This window comes from Theobroma cacao, chromosome 10 (assembly GCF_000208745.1).
Source record: "Theobroma cacao cultivar B97-61/B2 chromosome 10, Criollo_cocoa_genome_V2, whole genome shotgun sequence".
NCBI lineage: Eukaryota > Viridiplantae > Streptophyta > Magnoliopsida > Malvales > Malvaceae > Theobroma > Theobroma cacao.
The window spans coordinates 4,716,589-4,737,204 of NC_030859.1; the positions used below are offsets into that span (position 1 = coordinate 4,716,589).

Consider the following 20,616-nt stretch of genomic DNA (forward strand, 5'->3'; position numbering starts at 1 on the left):
AATATAATGTGCGCTTAAGTTAATTGTGAAGCTAAGAGTTCAGCCTGGTAAGGGCCGAGCAAGTTCAGAATCATACACTAATTATCATCTTGCTAGAGAAATAACACATTGATTTGCAATGAAGTTATAGGAACTAAACATTTCTAGTTTAAAAAATTCAACACATTAGTTCAAAGATTCTAGTGATTAGAATTAATCCTAGTTAATCATAAGTCATAACAGTCAGAATTAATAAGAACCAAAAACAGCCTAACGGATAAAGAAACACTTCAGTTAATCATCAGTTCTCATCAGTTATTCCTACTTCTCATTAACATTTAAGTTTCTTATTGAACTCGGACTTGCTATGGAGGTTGATAGATACAACGTCCGATGTCCAAAATAACCAGCATGTACTTGGCATAAGAAACATTATATTTGTACTTTTAATCTGCCATTACCAACACTAAGCAAAAACTCCTAAAAGGGCCCACAAAGAAACACAACTCACAAAATTGATACTACATAGGATAAACTATAATTACAAATGCAATAGAACAAACCTCTAATCTCTGATATTTGACAAAAATTTACCACTACTAGGCACATGTTGAACAATAACTTCCACGGAAAAGGCTTACGCACCATGCTCTAACAACTAGGAGATGAGTAATTATCTGTGAAAGCACAAATCATATGATTTTGGCCGCTAACCAAATCGAGTCACTTTGGAGTGCTAAAGGGATAAAATCTCTGATACTCGATCTTGTGCATCAGGAGGTATCTCCCTTCCAGGCACCTGGACTTTTAGAAGATTAGCATACCTGTCAAAACAACAGCATAATTCGTCACTAAAGTAATATGAAAATATTTTGGTCCAATTAGGAGAAATTAGTCAATGCTACTAACTCTGCAGCTGTAAACAAGTGCTCATGCTCTGTAATGAAGGCAAGCAAGGCCTGAAATAAAGAAAAGTACAAATCAATTGTCACAACAAAAAAGTTTATCTGTAAATCACGAAAAGGGACTATGAGTTCAGATAGCTTGCCTCAAATGGCATATTCAACAGTTCATAATAGGTTCGGACATGATCTAATCTCTGCCGTACAGCTTCACTGTCAATTGATGGGATAGCTGCAAGGGCCTGTAATGCCAATAGAGATTGTAAATCAGGATTGTTTTGTACATGCAAAACTGAAATCAGCAGGATACACTCGAACCATTTGGACAACTTGGAATGGAATAAAAGCTTGAACTTCATTTTTTGATCAACTCTTGGCCAAAAATGGTAACAACAAAGCCAAATCCAAGCAAGGCTAATTATAGGCAAGGATAGCATTGCACAATTGACCCTAGCATGACCTATATCCTTTTTCATAAGAACCGATCACCCTTGTGTGATGAGAAAACTAAAGGTAAAAAACAAGAAAAAACAGGGGAGAGAGAGTAAAGAAGTGAAAGTCCGAGCATGCAACTCTTGGCATAGGGAGATGTGATTGCCTCAGACATCCAACCACGTAAGAGCACCACTATGATTTCTATTATACTTTAGAAGGAAATAGATCATCAAACAGCAAGACAAATCTCAAAATATAGAAAACATTTTGAACTATTATTTCAAGCAATAAAAATTGCCTCTTTGCAGTTATTAAAGATTGATTCCAATCAATTGACGCTGGCTACAGAGATATTGTTTCACCCTGTGTTGCTCTGGCTCTTCATTTTTCCAAAAGTACTCATGTCAGAGACATATCCTACACCTCAAAGTGGACATGGTATGGGGTCCAAGCTTCCAAATATAAGGAAAAACTTAAAAACAAATTGACCAAACTTGTGTCTCACAAATACCCATGTCTGACTCACTCCTAAGTCAAGTAACATAGGTTTCACCATTAACTTAACAAGACTGAGTTTGAATATAAGGGCAATACTCAAAAGTTTGTAATCTTCATACAAAGAAAACTTGAGAGTTGACTCAAAAAACAAAAGACAATCCTCCTCTACATAAAAGCAATCAATTGACACAACAGACATCATCGAACTGCATAAAATGGCAAATAATATTCCTAGTTCCTAGAGAAAAAATGGGAATATTGTCGCTTTATTTTGACCACCTTCAGAGATAAAAATAAAACTGCCATTCCACCACCCCACCCCATCTCAAAATAAAAAGACATACTAACCTGTTCTAGAGCAATTGAATTCCGACATATCTGCTGAACTCCAAACAGGTTGATTGATTCCATGTCAGCCAAAGCCTAATCAGATGTATTCTCCCATCAGTAAGAGGAATAAAGTAGGTACTACTCTACGCTAAATTGAAACTAAACTGAATAATGAGCAAACAGAATCTATGTTAACATTAAATGAACTCCAACCTTAATGGATGCATTTGTAGCAATACTACATATTCCACCAAATATGTAATTCCGCTTCACTCCCGCAACAAAAGGTGCCATTTCCTCATCCCTGCGTGTTATCTATGCATACAAAAAACAAAAATGAAAATTTAAATGATGGTAGCATTATAATATTCATTAAAGGAAAATCAAGCAGCTGGCCCTCTGAAATTGGGAATACTAATTAGAAGAATTAATATGGCATCAAAATTTTCCAAGCAATCTGATCAATATTTTATATATTAAAAAAAGTAACAGCAAAATAATGCCCAAAATGTTTTCATTATCTATTTTCTTCACTACCAGAAAATTGAAATAGGAAAATGCAAAAGTGAAGACATTGACAAACCCAAGATGGCCAAATATAATCCAAACATAAAACAGCCAATAACATTAAGAACCCTTCATATTAAGCCGGTGGCCAAACTCTACCTTTCTCCCATGCAGGTTATTGCCCATCAAGTAAATTAGAACTTAATTCTAACTTAAAGGAGCATGGATGATGGACATATCCATTGGAAGTTTAAAACTGAAATAGTTATCCATAAAGCAGGGCAAAAAATACCACAAATGAGATATTAACAAGAGTTGCAGAAAGTGACCTGTGCAGTAAGTGAAATAACAAAGTCATCAGGCTCTTCTGCATCTTGGTTTTCCAGGTATTCCCTATTTGTCATTTCCTGTTTGAGGCACAATTCTAGGTTAGTTACAGGTGCTTTGACCACAGTCCTTCTTCAAATGTTTCTGAATATTGCTATTTTGACATTTTTCAAAAAAAAAAATGGTACTCTGACAAACCTGCATGTGGAAAATTGTCTCCAACTGCATCTCCACACGTAAAACTTTTAAGCAATCAATTGCTAGTTTTCGGTACTCATCTGCAAACGATGCCAGATCCCTAGCAGGTGAACTGCTTGTTCGTGTATGGCTAGGCTTGCCACTCTCCACATGATTTGATGTTTGTGGGGTTGCTTGTACAAGTCTACATGTTGCATTAGATATGCGTAAAATTTAAGAAACAGCAGAAATTTTTATGAATAGGAAGTTCTCAAAAGCATCAATTGTCTATCATGACATCATACTTGCAAAGGATATGCTCCATTAAGAACATAAACGGGAAAAATTATATACCATTCTTCATTCTATGCATGGCAGGAAAAGAGAAAAAGAAGGAAAGAAGAGAAAAAAAATATAGATATATCAAAGCAATAACATTTATTTTTCTTAGATGCAAAGCCCCATTTAGTTGCATATACAATTTTAGGTTACAAATGTTAATGCCATATCATGACTCCTTTAATCACCAATTTTTACCTGGATCCAAAAATATGTAATTGAATCACATATAAGAGAATAACACATGCTATTTGCGTAACTTATAAGGTATTGTAACTCATTGGTACATGTAGATAAACATTGAGATGCATGTTCTAGAATACAGGGAAATGGGAATAGATCTCACACCTCATGTATACTAATAACACTATGTCCTCTTAAACTACTCTTTAAAGAGCATTGTGGCTTCAAAAACATTCCACATTATATCCAAGTACCAACTCAAGCCAAATGAAGAACTTGCCTTTCAATTGAGTCTGCAAGATATTCCAATGAATCACTCAGGGATGCCAGCAAAACAAGTTTATTGTCATCACGAATTAGATTCTCCTGCGGAAGAGATGTGGTAAGAGAAGCAAAGAATACCTTCAACTGATATTTTCACTAGAAAACATCAATTGATATGAAAGATGGAACCTAAGTTTCACTAGCAAGTCAAGCTCAAAAGCATAATAAATTCAATTTTCTGGTACAGTAAATAGCCGACAGCTAAAATTTTACTAAAAATAATTTTAAGACAGTGTGGCAGAAGTCATGACCAGGCATATAAGTACCTGCTTAATAGGACGCAAATTTAAGAGAAGTTCACTTAGTTCTGATTCAACCTCAATACTTTCCGCATCAGAAGCAATATTTCTCACATTTGACTGACCAAGTGCATTTGGTAAACACGCACTAGCTGGATCAAGTCGCATCAATTTCTCAATATCATGCCTTCCGATGAGCATATAACTCTGCTTCTCAAGAACTGCCTGAAATATTAGCAAAATGTTGATGAATGGAAAACAATGATTACCATACACATAGTAGCAGGTACATAAGAAACTGACTAGATTAGAGACCACTTCTCAATTATATTCTCAGTAACATTGATGGCAGATCAAGAACTAATTTAAATTTTCTCACATCAAATAATTCTATTAAAAAAACATGCACACAATGCTTCCCAGTTTTATCAATTTTGACAAGAACAGACATTCTTTACAGTCTCCTTTTAGTTTGATCTTTTCAGATCTTTAGGGGCATTTTTTGGTAATTATCCTTCTGGAAACTTTTATCACAATTGCAAACATTATCACTATCAAAAATTAGGCCAATTTTTTGCTTTTGTTTCTACACTGTTAGCCTATTTCCATTCTTACTTACACACTAAAAGATCTGGTACGACTATGAGCTGTTATATTCACATCACATCTTTGTTTTCATTGCCCCTACAGAAGACAGCCAAATTTATAAATCTTAACCCTTGTTTGACAATTATATATGCCAAATAAATGAAATTCCACCTAGGCACTGAAAAATATATTATCCAATAATTTGGGTCCATCTTAACCAACAAATAGAATGAAGCAAAAAGCAGAAATTTCCCCCTTGCCTCCACCCAAGGCTAATGTCCTTGTACAATTACAAACAACCTATCTATCAACAATATCTAGAACACTAATTAGTCAGGTGAAGATGTGTAAACATCCTTATATAAAATTTTCTTTCTTCCTAATTTCACATGTTACCAAAATGGCAAAAAACTGAAAAAATTAGAAACGACTAAACCAATTAGAACTTGGTCAGCATAAGCAAAAACCAACAACAAATAAAAATCTTGTAAATGCAAACAATAGTTTGCTTTTCATAAGGAAGAACATGTACACCGAAGAATCCATACCTCCATGTATGAAGTTCGACATCTTTCATAGGTTCGCTCGAGGAAAGTTTGAACATACTTCACAAGGTCAGCAGAAAATTTAGGCATTGCTTGAGCCCAACCGAGCAGCTGGAGTTGAATTAAAATTTATTATTAGGAAAAAAAACAGCTGTAAAGTAGATGGTTTAGAAACTTTAATGGAAAATGTTCAAGACAAACAAAGGAAAATGCTAAATAATTTTTTACTGAATTAAAAAAAGAGAAAAAGCTAATAGATCTATTATTGCAAAATAATGAACATAACATTACGAGATTGAGGGTAGATGGCTCAGAAACTTGTACGGGAAAATATATGAGATTGACAAGGAACAGAAAAAAGTAGTTTCTTGAGGAAATAAGAACAATAAGATCAACTTGCCTCTTTTGCTAAGAAATCAATAGCCAGAAGCCCCTGCAAGATAGGTCGACCCTTCTCAATTGATAAAGCATATGAAACACTAGTATGTGCCCGTGGCCGAAATGCAGCAGGACCTGCATGAAAACATTTTCAGGTTAAGAGTTTTAAAGGAGAAATAAAGATGAAATCAAAAGCTGGACCATCATATATATACATATATATATGTAACTGAGGTTTGACCATTTTTGAACTCTGCTTATCCCAAGACAAACCCACCCCCAGTTTCTTGCAGCAGGGTTCTCATAGAAATTTCTTCCATTGTTCTCTGCTTTCTAAAATGAAATTCCTACATTTACATCATTCAGAAAGATAGACATGTAAATTATCTTTCATCCACTCCATGTAAATTAGTAATGAGGACTCCATTGTTTACATTGCTACTTTATTTAAACAAGCATCTCATGCATGTTTATTTGAATATATTTTGTTTTCTCATTAATATTGTGCCTATCACCTATTTAATGTACTAAGTCACCAACACTGGTGAAACAAACCTAGCTTAAAATCCCTCAAACGAGATCAGACCCCTCTTTGTCTTTCTTGTGATAGCCATCTTAAGATGTTGAATAAATGAAAATACCAATAGTATATGATTAATATAAAGGTGAGATGAATTATTTTATAGACATAGTTTTGAATCTAACAAGTTGACAGTTAAAAACTATTAATGTGAGCCATGGAAAAAATGATGAATAACGAATTGTGGGACTCGTGGTTGTAAAACTTGCTTGATATAGCTTGTTGTACGCCTTTCCGGTAGTCAACAAACATGGTTGGCAAAAGGTGGTCCTTCACAAAATTCTCCACAAAGGCTAGCAATCCATCATTCCTGCAATTATAGAAATTAAGGAAACAAAAGAACATTGATGTCAAAGATACAGCCCACTTGCAAAACGAGTTTGACCACATATTTTTGCAAATTTCACCTACATTTGATGACATGAACAAAAATTCCATCTTATCCACAGCTTCAAATATTCTTAAAACAAGAAAGATACTAACTACATTGTCCACATTTATGATTAGCAAAGCACACAGATCAAGATCACCATGAATGATAGTCACCTTCAAAAAAGAAATAAATACCATAAAATGAAATATAACCACTAAGAGAGCAAATTCTTCCAGCAAGTTCACCTCCATCAAACAAGAAATAATGAAAAATGCAATAAATAACTCCTAGAAAGAAAAATTTGGAAAACCCTCATCTGTATGAGGGATTAAAAAACTCCTATTAAAAGCATTAACATCAAAAATGTTTGAAGATGCCAGAACAAGGAACATGGTTGAAAGCATTTGGAAACTCATGGAAACTTAATAATCAAATCAGTGTGATAATACAGCTAGAAAGTTAAGGGTTGTAAACATTTTCCCATTTCACGTCTCACTTCAAGCCCAAACATTTCAATGTAGCCAGGTGAGATTGACAAAAAGAAGAGCACAGGGCGAGAAATGAGAACTACTTGTGTGCTTTGCCTAATGCTATCCCTAAATACTTAGCATATGATTCACACAAGTGAGACTTCTTTGTACCGCATACAAGCTTGGAAAGGAGACCTACCCAAGCTGGGAATACTTTCTCGGCAGCATTGAAGCAACTCTATCTGTAAACTGCAAAAAACATCAGATTAAAAAAGGCCATTTACTGAACAATCTACGAACATGTAACAAGAAATATGTTTGAAAACATGGTTACTGATTCTCATGGTCTCAAACCTCAAGAACAGGTCGGTATACAGATGCTGCTAGATAAATGCCTTGCTCAGGCAAGACAGCTGCAGAGCCATAACCTTCTTGCAAGACATTGGGACCCCTCCTACTCCATCCTTGGCGAATGAGATCAACCCCTATATAGAAGATCAGATATACAACAATAAATGTTGATGAGGAGATGATCAACAAATTGAACATGCGAAAAAGTTATACCTATAAAGATTGCAGCTCAACAAGTCAAGACAAGTTTCCAATCACCACAAAATTAGAAAAGAAATCATGAATGGCTGATGCAAAGAAAAAAGGGAGAGAAAGAGAGAACATCTCTTAAATTAGCACAACAAAAAGTCACCTACTCCGACTGCCTGCTGAATCAAGCCATTCGGTTTTATAAATGACATCCCTTGAATGAGTCAAAACTGTGCATTTTTACGTTTAAAAGCTAATTGAAATCTCATCATGCTTCCCCTGCTAGCTCAACAAACAATACTTCAAATTAAGAAGTTTCACCACCATACATACCGTCAGCTGAATATAAGCAAGACTATAATTCTACAATGTTTACAGTGAAGAACAGCAAGCTTCTACCTCATATCTTTTGGATATGAGATTTATAGTTCATTCATTTATGTTTCTTTTACCATTTGTATTTTCCTTTAAGGAAATGCCCAAGAGGAGGTGAACCATCATCCTATAATACCACATATTTGCTACAAGTGTTACTCTAAGGATTTAAACTCAAAGAGTCAAGCTCATCAGCATTGATTTTACTTAATTGGACAAACATCAAGCCCTCCTTGGTTGATTCATACTAATAATCACAATAAGGGAACTCCACCAAACTATCAAACTAAAATTCTTTCACTGAGGAGAGCACATAATGCATATATATATATATATATCAAATCACTTAATAACTTTAGATAAATCATGGCAAAAACAACTAATAACATTCAATAAGTTAGCAATAATTCAACTTTAGCATACCCTGGTTAGGAACCGATACGGTAGCATCTGTGAAACGGAACGCAAAAGTGAGGCCATCTTCTGACGCATCCCTATAACCAACACTACAACTTTCATGCTTGTCCAACAAATTTCATGCAAAGAGAATTTAATAGGCAAATTATCAGTTATAATGACAAAACCAAAAAAGTGCTGGCAAAGTACATAATGTTAAGCATCAGATAGGGGAGAAGGCAACTTGAATATACAGCCACAGCAAACTCAAAACCAGTTAATCCTCCCCCTCATGTGTAAACCAATACTAACAAACAGCACATGGACAAAAAACATAAGGGGGATCAGACAATGACAACAATGAAAACCATAACAAACTTAGGCTCTAATATTATGTTGAGCATCCAACCTAAAACCTATTGGCTATAGGTGGAGAGACCCAACTTGAATGTAAAGCACAGCAACTTAAAACTTAACTGACGTGGGATAAAACACTTAATGAAATAATACCATATCTGTAGCCTATATAAAACAAAAAATAGAAGAGATGCAAACCATTTTCAATTTTCTTATTTATTCATTCCTGCAATTCTGGTGAAAATAGTATTTCAGAATAGCTATCATTGCAATTCTGTTGATCCACCACTCACAACAAGGACAAATGATTACAACAACCAAAGGTCATAGGCTGAACTATGAATCCTAAAAATGGTAGGTCAGTAACAATAAAAGGACGGCACCCAAGCTACATGAAGATGCCAGCTTTTCAGCCGCTTTATCTTTTATTTTGGAAGTGATGACTCCCTGTTGGTGAATAGTTTTTTTTTTTTTTATTGTCAATCAATAATTCAGACACGGGGAAGGGGAAGAAAGCAGAGATAATGCAAAGCATACTTACACCATAAGCAATACATTGAGGAGTAAATAGCTACTTACATACTCTCTTAAATCATCACAGCTGATATGGAATAGTATTAACTTCATTTTTATATTCTGATTATTACTCAACAATTTACACATACACAACACACTTTGACGTTGTGGGATACTATCACATGCCTTTTCTTTTGATAATTAATAATAATTTACACACAAACTGAAAGGTAAACACTAACTTTAGGGAGTGAATTACAATTTATGTCCTCCTAATTCATTGCACATTAGCAATGAGTTAATTATGATTAAATAAACAAAGAGAATTGTGTTGTGGAAATTTTATGTCTATCAAACGGCTATTCTTACTAACTCATAAGAGGGATGTAAAGAGGTCCATTACTTTTTTTATATTTAAAGAGATTCATTATTTATTAAAATAATCAATCCAAGATAATGAAAACTAAATTCCAGTTGGATTTTGGTTTAAGATAAACGAAGACAATTTTCAAGAGAAGAAGCAAAACCACAAATCATATCAAGTGGCTCGATAAAAAGGGAGGAAAGAATTGTCAGTTCAGGTGGCCGAACACTACATCCGCATTTACAACCATGTCCATATTTTATGCTACCACACTTCACTGCCATCATTATGTCACCTCAAATCTCTAATGTGTAAAATCCAAAACTTAATGACAATTCTGAATTCCTTCAACCACGAACATTATCAACTTTCATAATCTTTCTCTTTACAATCAACATCATGCCAAGATTATAAATAGGCCTTAGTTTCAGTAATCTACTAAATATTGTTGAAGCAGTCATTCTTTCCCACCCCATCCTAAATATAAGAGATATATATGGAAGCAACCCTCTTACCCACCCCTCCCGCAACCCCAACAAAAAAAAAAGAAAAGGTAACTCAAACATAGATATATGTTAAGCAAATTAGAAAAGACCACTGGAAGCTATTATAAAATCCTAACTTTTTCTTCCTACAAGTAATATCACAAGAGAGTACAATTACTTGCCTCTTTTCATTTGTAGGAACCTTGCTTGCAAGCCTGGCAGTTTGTACAGCAGCATCAGCCGATGCAGCCTCAGGAGTTGCTCGAAGAATCTCACATATGAGTTGTTGGCATTCACTCTGCAGCAGATAATTCAAGAAAAAATTTTAAATTAAAGAAAGAAAAAGTAGGGAAGAAGTTATTGGGCCAAAACCTTTGCCCAAACAAAACTCTGAGTCAATATTGAAAGAATTTTGATACTCAGTGAATCAAGTATAAAAGCACTAGTAAACAGAGATGACCTGTAAAACTGTCAAGGAAAACCCAATACTGTAGCCTCCAGTAATTTGAGATGCTTCAGAATCGAGGTTTACATCTGTTGACAGTGACTTTGGTGTGTTTAGGTCACCTTGTAGGGAAGATTTCGACTCAATAAGCTCTCCAACAACAACATGATTCTCTGATCAATTACAGATGAGAAATTTAGTTTCAAGTTTTAATTTAAGAGTAATAAAACAGAAAGGAACTAAGAGTAATAAAAGAAAAAAAGTAGATGTCTCACCAAATATCCGAACAACGGCATCCAAAATTGAATCAAGAAGCTCTTTTGTAGCAGCCTGTGCTTTTCCTGTAGGAGCCATCACAGGCGAGACAGGGCTCACTGCCAACAGAGTCCCTGCCAATGACATCCCATTCTGACGCTTCTGTTTTGGTAACTGGTACCTTTCTAACTGTCCCTTCATAAAGAGGAGACTGGTGGTACCAGTTTGAGTGGCCTTGTCAATTCCAGACCTTGAAGAATTAATGGATTCTGCATGGGCTTTAATCTTGGTTGTGATGATCTCATGAATTGTGGGTCGCAATCGCTGGCTGTTACATAGATTTTGGCAAGTAACAATTTGTAAAAATATTAGGATTTAAAAAAAATACATGAGTATTTAAAGTTATCATGTCATTAGTTTGTTAAGTACTAGCAGTCGTTAAAGGAGGGAAAAAAAACAGCTCAAGACTATTTTTCACCATGTTCATCACATAATTTAAATCCACACTTATTTCAAGTTCATATCTCATTAGAAACCATCTTACAAAAATCATCAGCAGATGAAAAGATAAAGAAAATTTTAAGGCAAATTAGAGTTATACAGAACCATTTTCAGAATCTATCTAAAACCACCAAGGAAAGAAAATAAGTTCTATTAAACATGCTACTATATGAGCAAGGCAACCAACCTTATTACAGCACCAGCTGCAGCCACTTTGTGAAGTAAGCAGAGGCACTCCACCATAGTCCGCAAATACTTCACATGAAGTGGAGCATCACTCTTTTTAATTGTTTCCTAAATCACCCGAATGAAAAACAGTGCTTTAGTGCAAAAGGTTAGAAAACTTAATGAAGTCGATGTGAGATGTGATAAAAAGTATTCATACAACAAATTCATCAGGAGTGGAATTCAAAAGCCACAATGGGATTTGACGGGATATGACTTTGACATCCTTCCCATCACCACCATTAAGCCGTACTGCATGTCCATCCAAGGTATTATCGTCATGTGGCTCCAAAGAACCATCCTCATCATGGCCATCATATGATGAACTGGTAAAAAGAAGTGAGATACAAATTCAGACAATCAAACGAAGTATAAAATATAATATTTAGAATAGAAAATAATAACTAAAAAAAAGAATCCTAATGACTTTCTGCGTATCTATAAAACCAAGCAGTATAGGCTTCTGATGATTTGTGCAAAATGAAAACTTGAAAACCAACAAGAAAATACCGATAATGATGGAGCAAATGTAAGTGACAGGATCCAGAAAGAGATTTTAAAATAGATTACAGGTTCAGAAATGAACACTAACTAGAAGAAAAAGCTTAATCAACATTTGAGATTGCCATAAATTGCATGAATTTATGATTCAAGAAAAAATTTGGCACCCAAATCATTCCTCCATGTATGGTAGAGACTCAAAAAACTCAACTAACTAAAACAGTGATGAAGGCTTCTTGTCCTATACTTTAAAAAAGAAATCCATTAATATTCAGCTGTAATATCATGAAAAGAGGAAAAAATGATTCCAAGGGAAGAATTCCAGTATATTAATGATTGATTCATGCTTAAAGTAATGCAGATAATACCATCATAACTGTTAAAGCACACATTATGTGATGTTCAAAACCATAAAATGCTTCAAGCGGAATGTGCAACAGACAACCAAATCAAACAATCACAAAGTAATTTGATCTTTACATTGTAAGACAAGTAAAAGCCAGGAATGAAAAAAACAAATGAACCATCTAGACTTACCCTCCATCAATGGAACCTGGCCTGTATGGTCCATCTACAAGCCCCTGACTGCCAAACTGACTATCACCTTTCACTGACCTGGTTCTTCGAGACACAGGCTGTGAAGTATTTGCTGTAAATGCAACAGCTGTGGTTGTTGGCACTTCATCATCCTTTCCATTCATGCTTGAAGCAACTGAGCTGCAAAATTTAATCAGCTTAATGACCAAAAGTTCTGTAATGGGGAAAGCTTTCCAGAAAATGCTTTGTATGGACATAAATAAAATGTGGAAACCATATAGAATCAGATAAGAATCTCTTTCTTTTGCAATTCGCTATAAGTAGATGAGACAATGACTCACAAAAAGAATAAAAATGGAAAATGGCATAGTATGTCAGACACTAGGGAGCATTTCACTTGCAATTCTTTTTACTACAATCCTGCAATCATCCAATCACAACAAAGAATCATGTAGGGTCTACCACTTATAAGTGTGGACTCCATATAATTTTGGTGGACCTTACACAATTTCATGATTGTAATTGGTTAATTGTAGTGTAATAATTGTAGGAGATGTACTTCCAGACACTAACAGGTCTGCATTGCAACATAAAGAAATCAATAAAATGCGACCTAAAAGCTCAGAATTGAAAGTTAAGCCCTAAATAGATAGGAAAATACCTGTATTCACCCTTATTATAAAGATGTGCATGCAAATCCTCCAAAACTTTATAGAACAGAACACCTCGCAACTTAGTCAGTTCAGATCGAACATCTTGGAGAGCACCAACCTAGATTATATAAGTTAAAATGCTTTAATGCAGGCAGAATATCTAAAAGCTCTCTCTATAGTTTCAATTTCACCAAGCGAAGCAGATGTAGAAAAGCTGAACTATTTGTAAGCATAAGATTTCTTTAAACCTGTAGAAGATGGAGGTTTGCTCCAACCAAAAAGGTGTTCAACATGAAATAGTTAGATCAAGAAGAATTGCAGCAATCTTGAGATAGTAGCCACTTGGTTGGGTTTTGAGAAGCATTTTCTCTGCACATTTCAATTTATTTGCTTCTAATTTGAAGTAACATTAATAACTGTGATGAAAATGGTAGAAAAGGTTAAATGGCACTTGTTTAAGTTCAATATAAATGTATTTATTAACCAACCAATTAGTCTAAAAGCGTCAAGCTGAAAGAGAATAGTTCCAAATATTTACTGGATGCCTCTTCAATTCTGAAGAAAACACCTAGACAATTAATTTACACAAAAACTTAGGTCGACAAAGAATGGCATCACGACTCCATTCAAGTAAAAGCACATGGAAATACCTCAGCTTGGAACCAATTTCAAATTAAAACTTCTAGTTAACAGAGTTGCAATGTTAACGTCAAAATTAGGTCAGTTAAACAATGATTTAAGTTTCTAATAACTATATCAGTTAGCATGCACAAAGAGTACATGCTATCCCAAATCTGTCCTATTTCTTTCCTCCTTTTATGGCCTCTTTTCCTTTCCCTTTGTTTACTCTTTATCTCCCCATCACTCTGCCTCTCTTCCCAAAACACCATGTTTAGCACATAATATAGAACCCAAAATCTGGCTGTAGCCAAATTTGAATCTCAAATGCAGTAACCCAAATGAAAATCAAACAATCACAAGCTATACATCTAAGTGCTCCACTCACAGGTTATAAGCATAGTGTCAATAAATCACTGTACTTAAAAGCAATACACTGCTGTGTTTGAATAGATTTTCCATTTCCGGCTTTCATGCTTAAGTTTTTCTTTTTGCAGCTAGATAGACTATATGCTATTGTAAAACCTCTGTTATAAGAACATATGAAGACAACACTTGTTCCAATTCCATTTGGATTAATAAAATTGCAATTACAAACATAGACTAGGCTTGGAGCTTTTAATTGACCTGACCTCTCTTTTTAACTTATTTATGTACCTGTTGATTATTTTGCATGTTGAACATAGTTTTAGACATTTGAATGGTCAGATTTGGTTTTGTTGTAATCATTGTGTATAGTCTATCAATGTTATGCCACAAATAAAGAAACAAAAGAAGAGGGTTGACAATGATAAGAAAGAGCAAAGAGAGAACATCATGATAGCATCTCGTTCGAGCAGCATTTGCAGTCCAATTGCCACTTAACCGTCTAGTTAACCGAAGGTTAAAACTGTTTAACAGATTTAATTTAGAGGTTATGTCTTCACTCTCTAAACCATAGGATTCAATTTGAAACTAGGTCAAAATAATAAGGTTCTTTTGTGCATTTTTGCCAGATATTTAACAAAGCCTTACACTAGGCCTTAGCCATAATTCTGAGATAAACATGGCCATTTAATATGTAAGGCCTAACAACTTTAAGATGGACACCTGATCTATTTATGTCAAGCAACAAGTTAATCTAAAAGAAAAAAATGTGAGAGAAGTTGAAACAACAAGTTCAACAATTGTGATAACATTTTAAGCCAGTGTGCATCTAATCCAAGAATTGGCAGCAACATAAGTTGAACTAAAGTTTCAACTAAATAAAGCAAAGAATAAAAAAGGATACACTGCTAGCAACATTTTATATATTACCATTTGGAGGCCTTCTCGCTCAAGCATCAATGATGACTGAACATGCAATTGAGCTGCAGCATAAAATTGTTTTTCAGAAATGAGCTTCTCAATACGAGCAGGAACCTGATACACATCACAAACAAACTAGGTGATTCATCAGATTTACTGGGTTTATTGTAGGAACATACGAAGGCATGGATGGGAGTGAAATGCCAAATCCTAATGAAGAAGAAGCATGTAAATACTAATAAAATATCATTTGAATATTAAAAATAATGATGGACAAACCTTAGCTATGCCCTCAATCTGATCTAACAAGGAGATTATGTGACGCAGTGTAACGGATCGATACCACAACTGATGCAATTGTTTATTGCGAGCACCAAGACGTTTCTTTGCCTCAGCCAAATCGACCTTTAAGACACCAATACTTTCAGTAGATTCACTGAATAACCGCAAGATCTGAAGAGGAATGAACAGTTAGTAACAAGAAATGCAAAAGCTCACTCTTCTCTTCTCATTTCACCAAAAAAGAAGGAAATGAAAAAGAGAAAAGGGCATAAACAGATGGCACCTTATGAAGTTACAATACCAGAAATAATTGGTTTTGATTGCAAATTTATTTATTTATTTTGCATGATCTATTTGTTTAGACATATAAATAGTATCAATTATTCATACCCTCAAACTCTTATCAGTCAATTATTCATCATGTAATGTGATTCATTACGATGAGTGTCCAGTGGACATCAGATTGATAGAGGGCTCACAAAAACAGGATTGATGATCAAAAACATAATTAGAGATTGAAATACTCAAATCAATGGAGCATAGTTTATATTTCTATATCAGATGTCCAAAATGAGTGTCTTGATTTAAAAGTCAAATATAATTTTACTTCTCCACGTCATCTTAATTTCAAATCCAAAATAGAATAGCACTCCTCATATATTTAGCACATCTTTGAACTTCCTACCTTTTAAGGGGGCATATTAATTGCCCCCTTAAAAATACTCCAAGAGGGAGAATGAAGAATTGTAACATTTCTCTTTTGAGTATCAGCAGAATCACAGGACTCAAGTACAAGGAACTACAAAGAGAAACCACAAAAGAAATATCTCTCTTAGTTTAATCGCACTTGAAACATATCTATCTCTACTATATATAACTCTGGATTGAGGGGTGTAAAACTTTTGTAAAGACCGTGTTACCCTATTACTTTTAATTGTCAAATAAGCTATTTTCTTAGTACTATTAAAATAGTTTTATGTATAATAGAGTTCTTATCCTGTTAGACTAAAAACAACATTAGTAGAAGTGACAAATTTAAATAATGAAATTTAGAGTTAATGATTTTAATAAAATTTTATAGCATTAGAATAAATTGTAAATAGTATTGTTTTCATTAAAACAATTAAGATAAGATAATATGGTTCACATGCAATTAACTAAAGGCTAATATCAGTAAAAGACACAGAATTCCATCAATATTTGAAAAACAAGACAAGATAATTTTAACTAATACAAGAATCTCTGAGTCATATGCTTGAGCCTATCCCTTAATAACTCAGCAACCATTCCTCTTGAACCAGAAATCATGACACAATGAAAGATCTGTTTGTAGAGTACCAACCTTGAACCCACAACCATGTCAATATCACAGCTACTGTACTTATCAATCTAGTTGAAAATCAAACACTAATATTCTCCATGAACCTGAAAGTAGACTAAAAGGTCGATCATCTCATGCAAGGCCGTTATGCTTACAGCACCAATTAAGAAATCAAGAATTATAGGCTTTCACGACAACATTTTCCAGTATAAGTATGTTAAGCAAATTCCAATGTTAAAGAAAAGCACTTGGGAGGCAAATACATATTCCATTGAACAATCCAAAGAAACTTGACCAGCAGTCACAGCCAACAGTGCAAAGACATGACCTCAAATGATTGCCATCATTACTCTCCAGTCAAAACCCATCACTAACACCCCAAGCTTTTTGACCATATAGCAACAAATAAATGCACCTACCAATTGTGCATCATGTGACCTGCTTAAAATCCTAAGATAGCAACCCAAGAACAAAAGGCAATAATCAACCTAATTTTTGTATCCAGAAATCCATGGAGAATAAGTCCAGAAAGATGAATTCTGCACGCTACAACACATATTGCATCAAAAACAAACTCTCCTCACATCACAATATTAGACACCATTACATATAAAATGCATCCCAAAACTTTTTGAGAGAGCATGCTTGTGGGAACCCCTTCCAAGGGTAATCTTTATTCAAACTTCCTTCTTAGCAAAAGAAGAAACATAACAATAATTCTCAAATGGAAACTTTCTGATGGTAAATAACAGTAGAAGGGTCACTCAGTCTTCTACGAGGCTGGCTTGCCGATATTTGCAGCATCACCACATCCACTTATTCATAAATGATCGGAAGCATTACAATGGGACAAAGTCCTCTTCCTGATGAAGCTTAATATTTATCCTTAAAAGAAATCATGATTTACCAAAAAATGATGAATTAGTGATAGTGGCAATTTTAACATATAATTTTGGTAATTAATGACAAGTTTTTTCACTTATATGTAATTTAAAACACAATTTAGAATCAAAATCACATGATTTTTTTATCTGAAGCTACAGAAAACAACATTCCATATTCGCTATCCAAGTGAGGATGCAACATTACCAGAAATTATGGAAAAAAATATGAGCACAGGATACATATGCATAACAAAGTAACCACCAAAAATCACTTTTGAAACAAATTAATTTGCAATTTAACCGAAACAAACACAAAAACAAGCAATTTATTATCACCTTCATACTAAAACACAAAGAAAACAGAAACTTGAGAAGCACAGTATACCAAAATTTAGCTTGGAAGAAGCTATTATAGAACCTGAGAATAATTTTGAATTGCTTTGTTGAAGCCACTGTGATAAGCATGCACAACTTCATCTACAACATCCTCAACAACATCACTTTGGTCCTTTAAAATCTGGACCTCACCATCACGATCTTTTGATGTCAGGATACGGACAACATGAGGTAGTGAATCAAAACGTGCAGCCGCCCAACTCTCATCTATTCTTGAAAGCTCATCCCTTAAATACTGCATTTAATCGTAAGCAAAGAGAAGAAGAAACATGAGAAAAATCCTAAACAAGTAAGTTCACCTAAGAATGCAGAGTTTTTTCTTCCCACAATTTAAGTATCAAATTGTTCACCATCAATGGGTGCTTCATAACAGCAAACCAAGGTGCCCAGAAATCAATAGAATAACACCATCCAAGTCAAGTATCCTATTCTAAAACAGAGTAATAATCAAAATACTGTTCCAACTTCACCAGTCTTGAGATGATTGCCAAAACTTTCAATAAATTACAACATCATTTGGTTGTTGCTTTTACTACTTGCTTTTCACTTCTAGAAGCAAAAATAAATAAATAGACAAGTGTTTGGATAATGGATAGAAAAAAAGAAATTTTTTGAATAATTAAAAATTACATTAAATCTTTCCCAAAAAACAAAACAAATGATTTTTTCTTTCATATAAAAATAACTGTCAAAATCGGTGCTACATTTTAGTGATATAAATCATTATTAATCAATTACAGTATTGCTTTTTACCATTTTGTTTGCTTTTTAGTAATTTTTGATGAAGCAAAAAGCAAATAGCAAAAACATAGTAGCGAAAGCAACAAACATGCAGAGCCTAAAATCTTAGGACCAGAAGAAGAGTGAATCGAACTTACCTCTTTATCCGGAGGAATGGGAAATCCATCCAAAATCCCCATCTCGAAGACTCTTTCACTTCTCCGACGCTATATAATTCGAAAAACAGTACAAACTCACCTCATCACAACAAAGCGTTTAAACCCACCTGAAAAAAGCAGATACGAAAAATAAATATTTTTTATATTACTAGCTAAGTTAGAGCTCAGTACTAGAAACTAGCAAAGTTGAGCTGAATGTCTTATACCAATAACAAAAACGAATAACACAAAAAAAAGTATAAAATTAATAATTTCTTTTCCCTTCAATTTTCCATTGTTTTCTCAGTAACCAAACAACAAGCAATGAAACACAAAAAGCTAAAAATCGAGAGAAACACCTTCAGATCCAGCACGTTAAGCACTAAAATAGACGAATATCAAGCAATGCAAAAATTTAGTTAAAATATTCAAAAAAATAAATGTTAGAAGATAGTGAAATGTTCAACACGGAAAATTTTGCGATTCAAAGGATTAAAAACAGATCATAGCATTTTCAGAATTAAATAAAATCCTGTAACGCCAAAATGACATCGTCTCTAATCAAAACGAACAAGAACAAGAAGTGAATTGGAACTGTGAATCGGTGAAGAACAAAAAAATAGATAAAGTGAGCTTCATTCGTCCTTTCAGATACCTATTGTAAAACGCTGCTGAAAAGCGTGTGGCGCTTTTGAGACGCCGAGCTCGCGTGAAACTCAGATCTCTTCAATGGCAGAAGAAGAAAAAGAGGAAATGTCAAAATCTTGGAATAGAAGAAAAAAGAGGAAGAAGAAACACGAAGCAGAGCGATATTACGAGCTGCCCAATATTGATTTTTATTTTTATTTTAAAACGGAATCACACGGTCTTAAAAGGTTAGAAAATGAGAAGGATACAACTGTTAATCTTAAGTGCCAAATGGGATTATGTATTGTTTATTAGATTTAATTAATTTTTCAACGCTTGTCCAGTTGAATTATTTATTTATTATTTTATGAAAAGAACGGGCTTAGAAATTAAAAATCTTATTTTTTAAGTCCTCATTATGAATATGACATCTAGCCCAAGTTATTAAGTAATGATAATATGTGCAATTAGTGTTTAAGATTAAATCATTCTCCAATATAATTTTGTGAATATTAATTTTAAAAGAATCCAGTTTAGACATTTCAAAGGAAAAAAAAGTACAATCTTTAAAATGTTGACTTGTACTTTCAATTAAAAAAAGTTTAATTGCTTTGTCTCAAAAGAAAACGAACATTCTAAATAGTAAAAATTGAAACTATATTTGATAAAAAGTAAGCCAAAAAATTAAAATATAACTTCTTAGAATATATATAAATATTCTGTATAAAATAAATTTTATGTATTTTACTAAACATAAAAGGATAATTTTTTTTCTTAAAATATGTAATTTGTATTTAGATCCAAACACATTTTTCATTAATAGAAAATTACACCTTTAATCTCTAAAGTAATAAAGCAAGTTAAAAAATATAGTATTAAAACATAAAAAAATTAAACGATTCAAACAATTTTAAATAATTTTTAATTATTTTATTATATCCAATAATTGATTAACTGTTTTTAATTAAAATATTATTTACCATTCTATTTTAATAAAAA

The 20,616-nt window shown here is 33.8% G+C and overlaps 1 protein-coding gene across 2 annotated transcripts; it reads right to left on the reverse strand.

Moving 5' to 3' along the window:
- On the reverse strand, positions 272-19,835 carry LOC18586487 (exocyst complex component SEC8). Of its 2 annotated transcripts, XM_007009911.2 has the most exons (27): positions 19,646-19,835; positions 18,991-19,118; positions 18,135-18,347; positions 15,509-15,682; positions 15,239-15,343; positions 13,333-13,442; positions 12,672-12,851; positions 11,794-11,959; positions 11,596-11,702; positions 10,928-11,235; positions 10,668-10,825; positions 10,390-10,505; positions 8,513-8,583; positions 7,529-7,659; positions 7,374-7,423; positions 6,541-6,641; positions 5,774-5,886; positions 5,377-5,484; positions 4,268-4,465; positions 3,958-4,043; positions 3,177-3,360; positions 2,981-3,058; positions 2,358-2,459; positions 2,163-2,237; positions 1,028-1,123; positions 889-938; positions 272-803 (listed from the first exon to the last, which is right to left on the reverse strand). In XM_007009911.2, exons 2-27 carry the CDS (start codon positions 19,030-19,032, stop codon positions 716-718), a joined length of 3,210 nt encoding a protein of 1,069 aa, XP_007009973.2. In that variant the 5' UTR covers positions 19,033-19,118; positions 19,646-19,835; the 3' UTR covers positions 272-715. The 2 variants fall into 2 exon arrangements, with proteins under 2 accessions (XP_007009973.2, XP_007009974.2); XM_007009912.2 differs by lacking the exons at positions 15,239-15,343; positions 15,509-15,682; positions 18,135-18,347; positions 18,991-19,118; positions 19,646-19,835 and adding an exon at positions 13,573-15,198.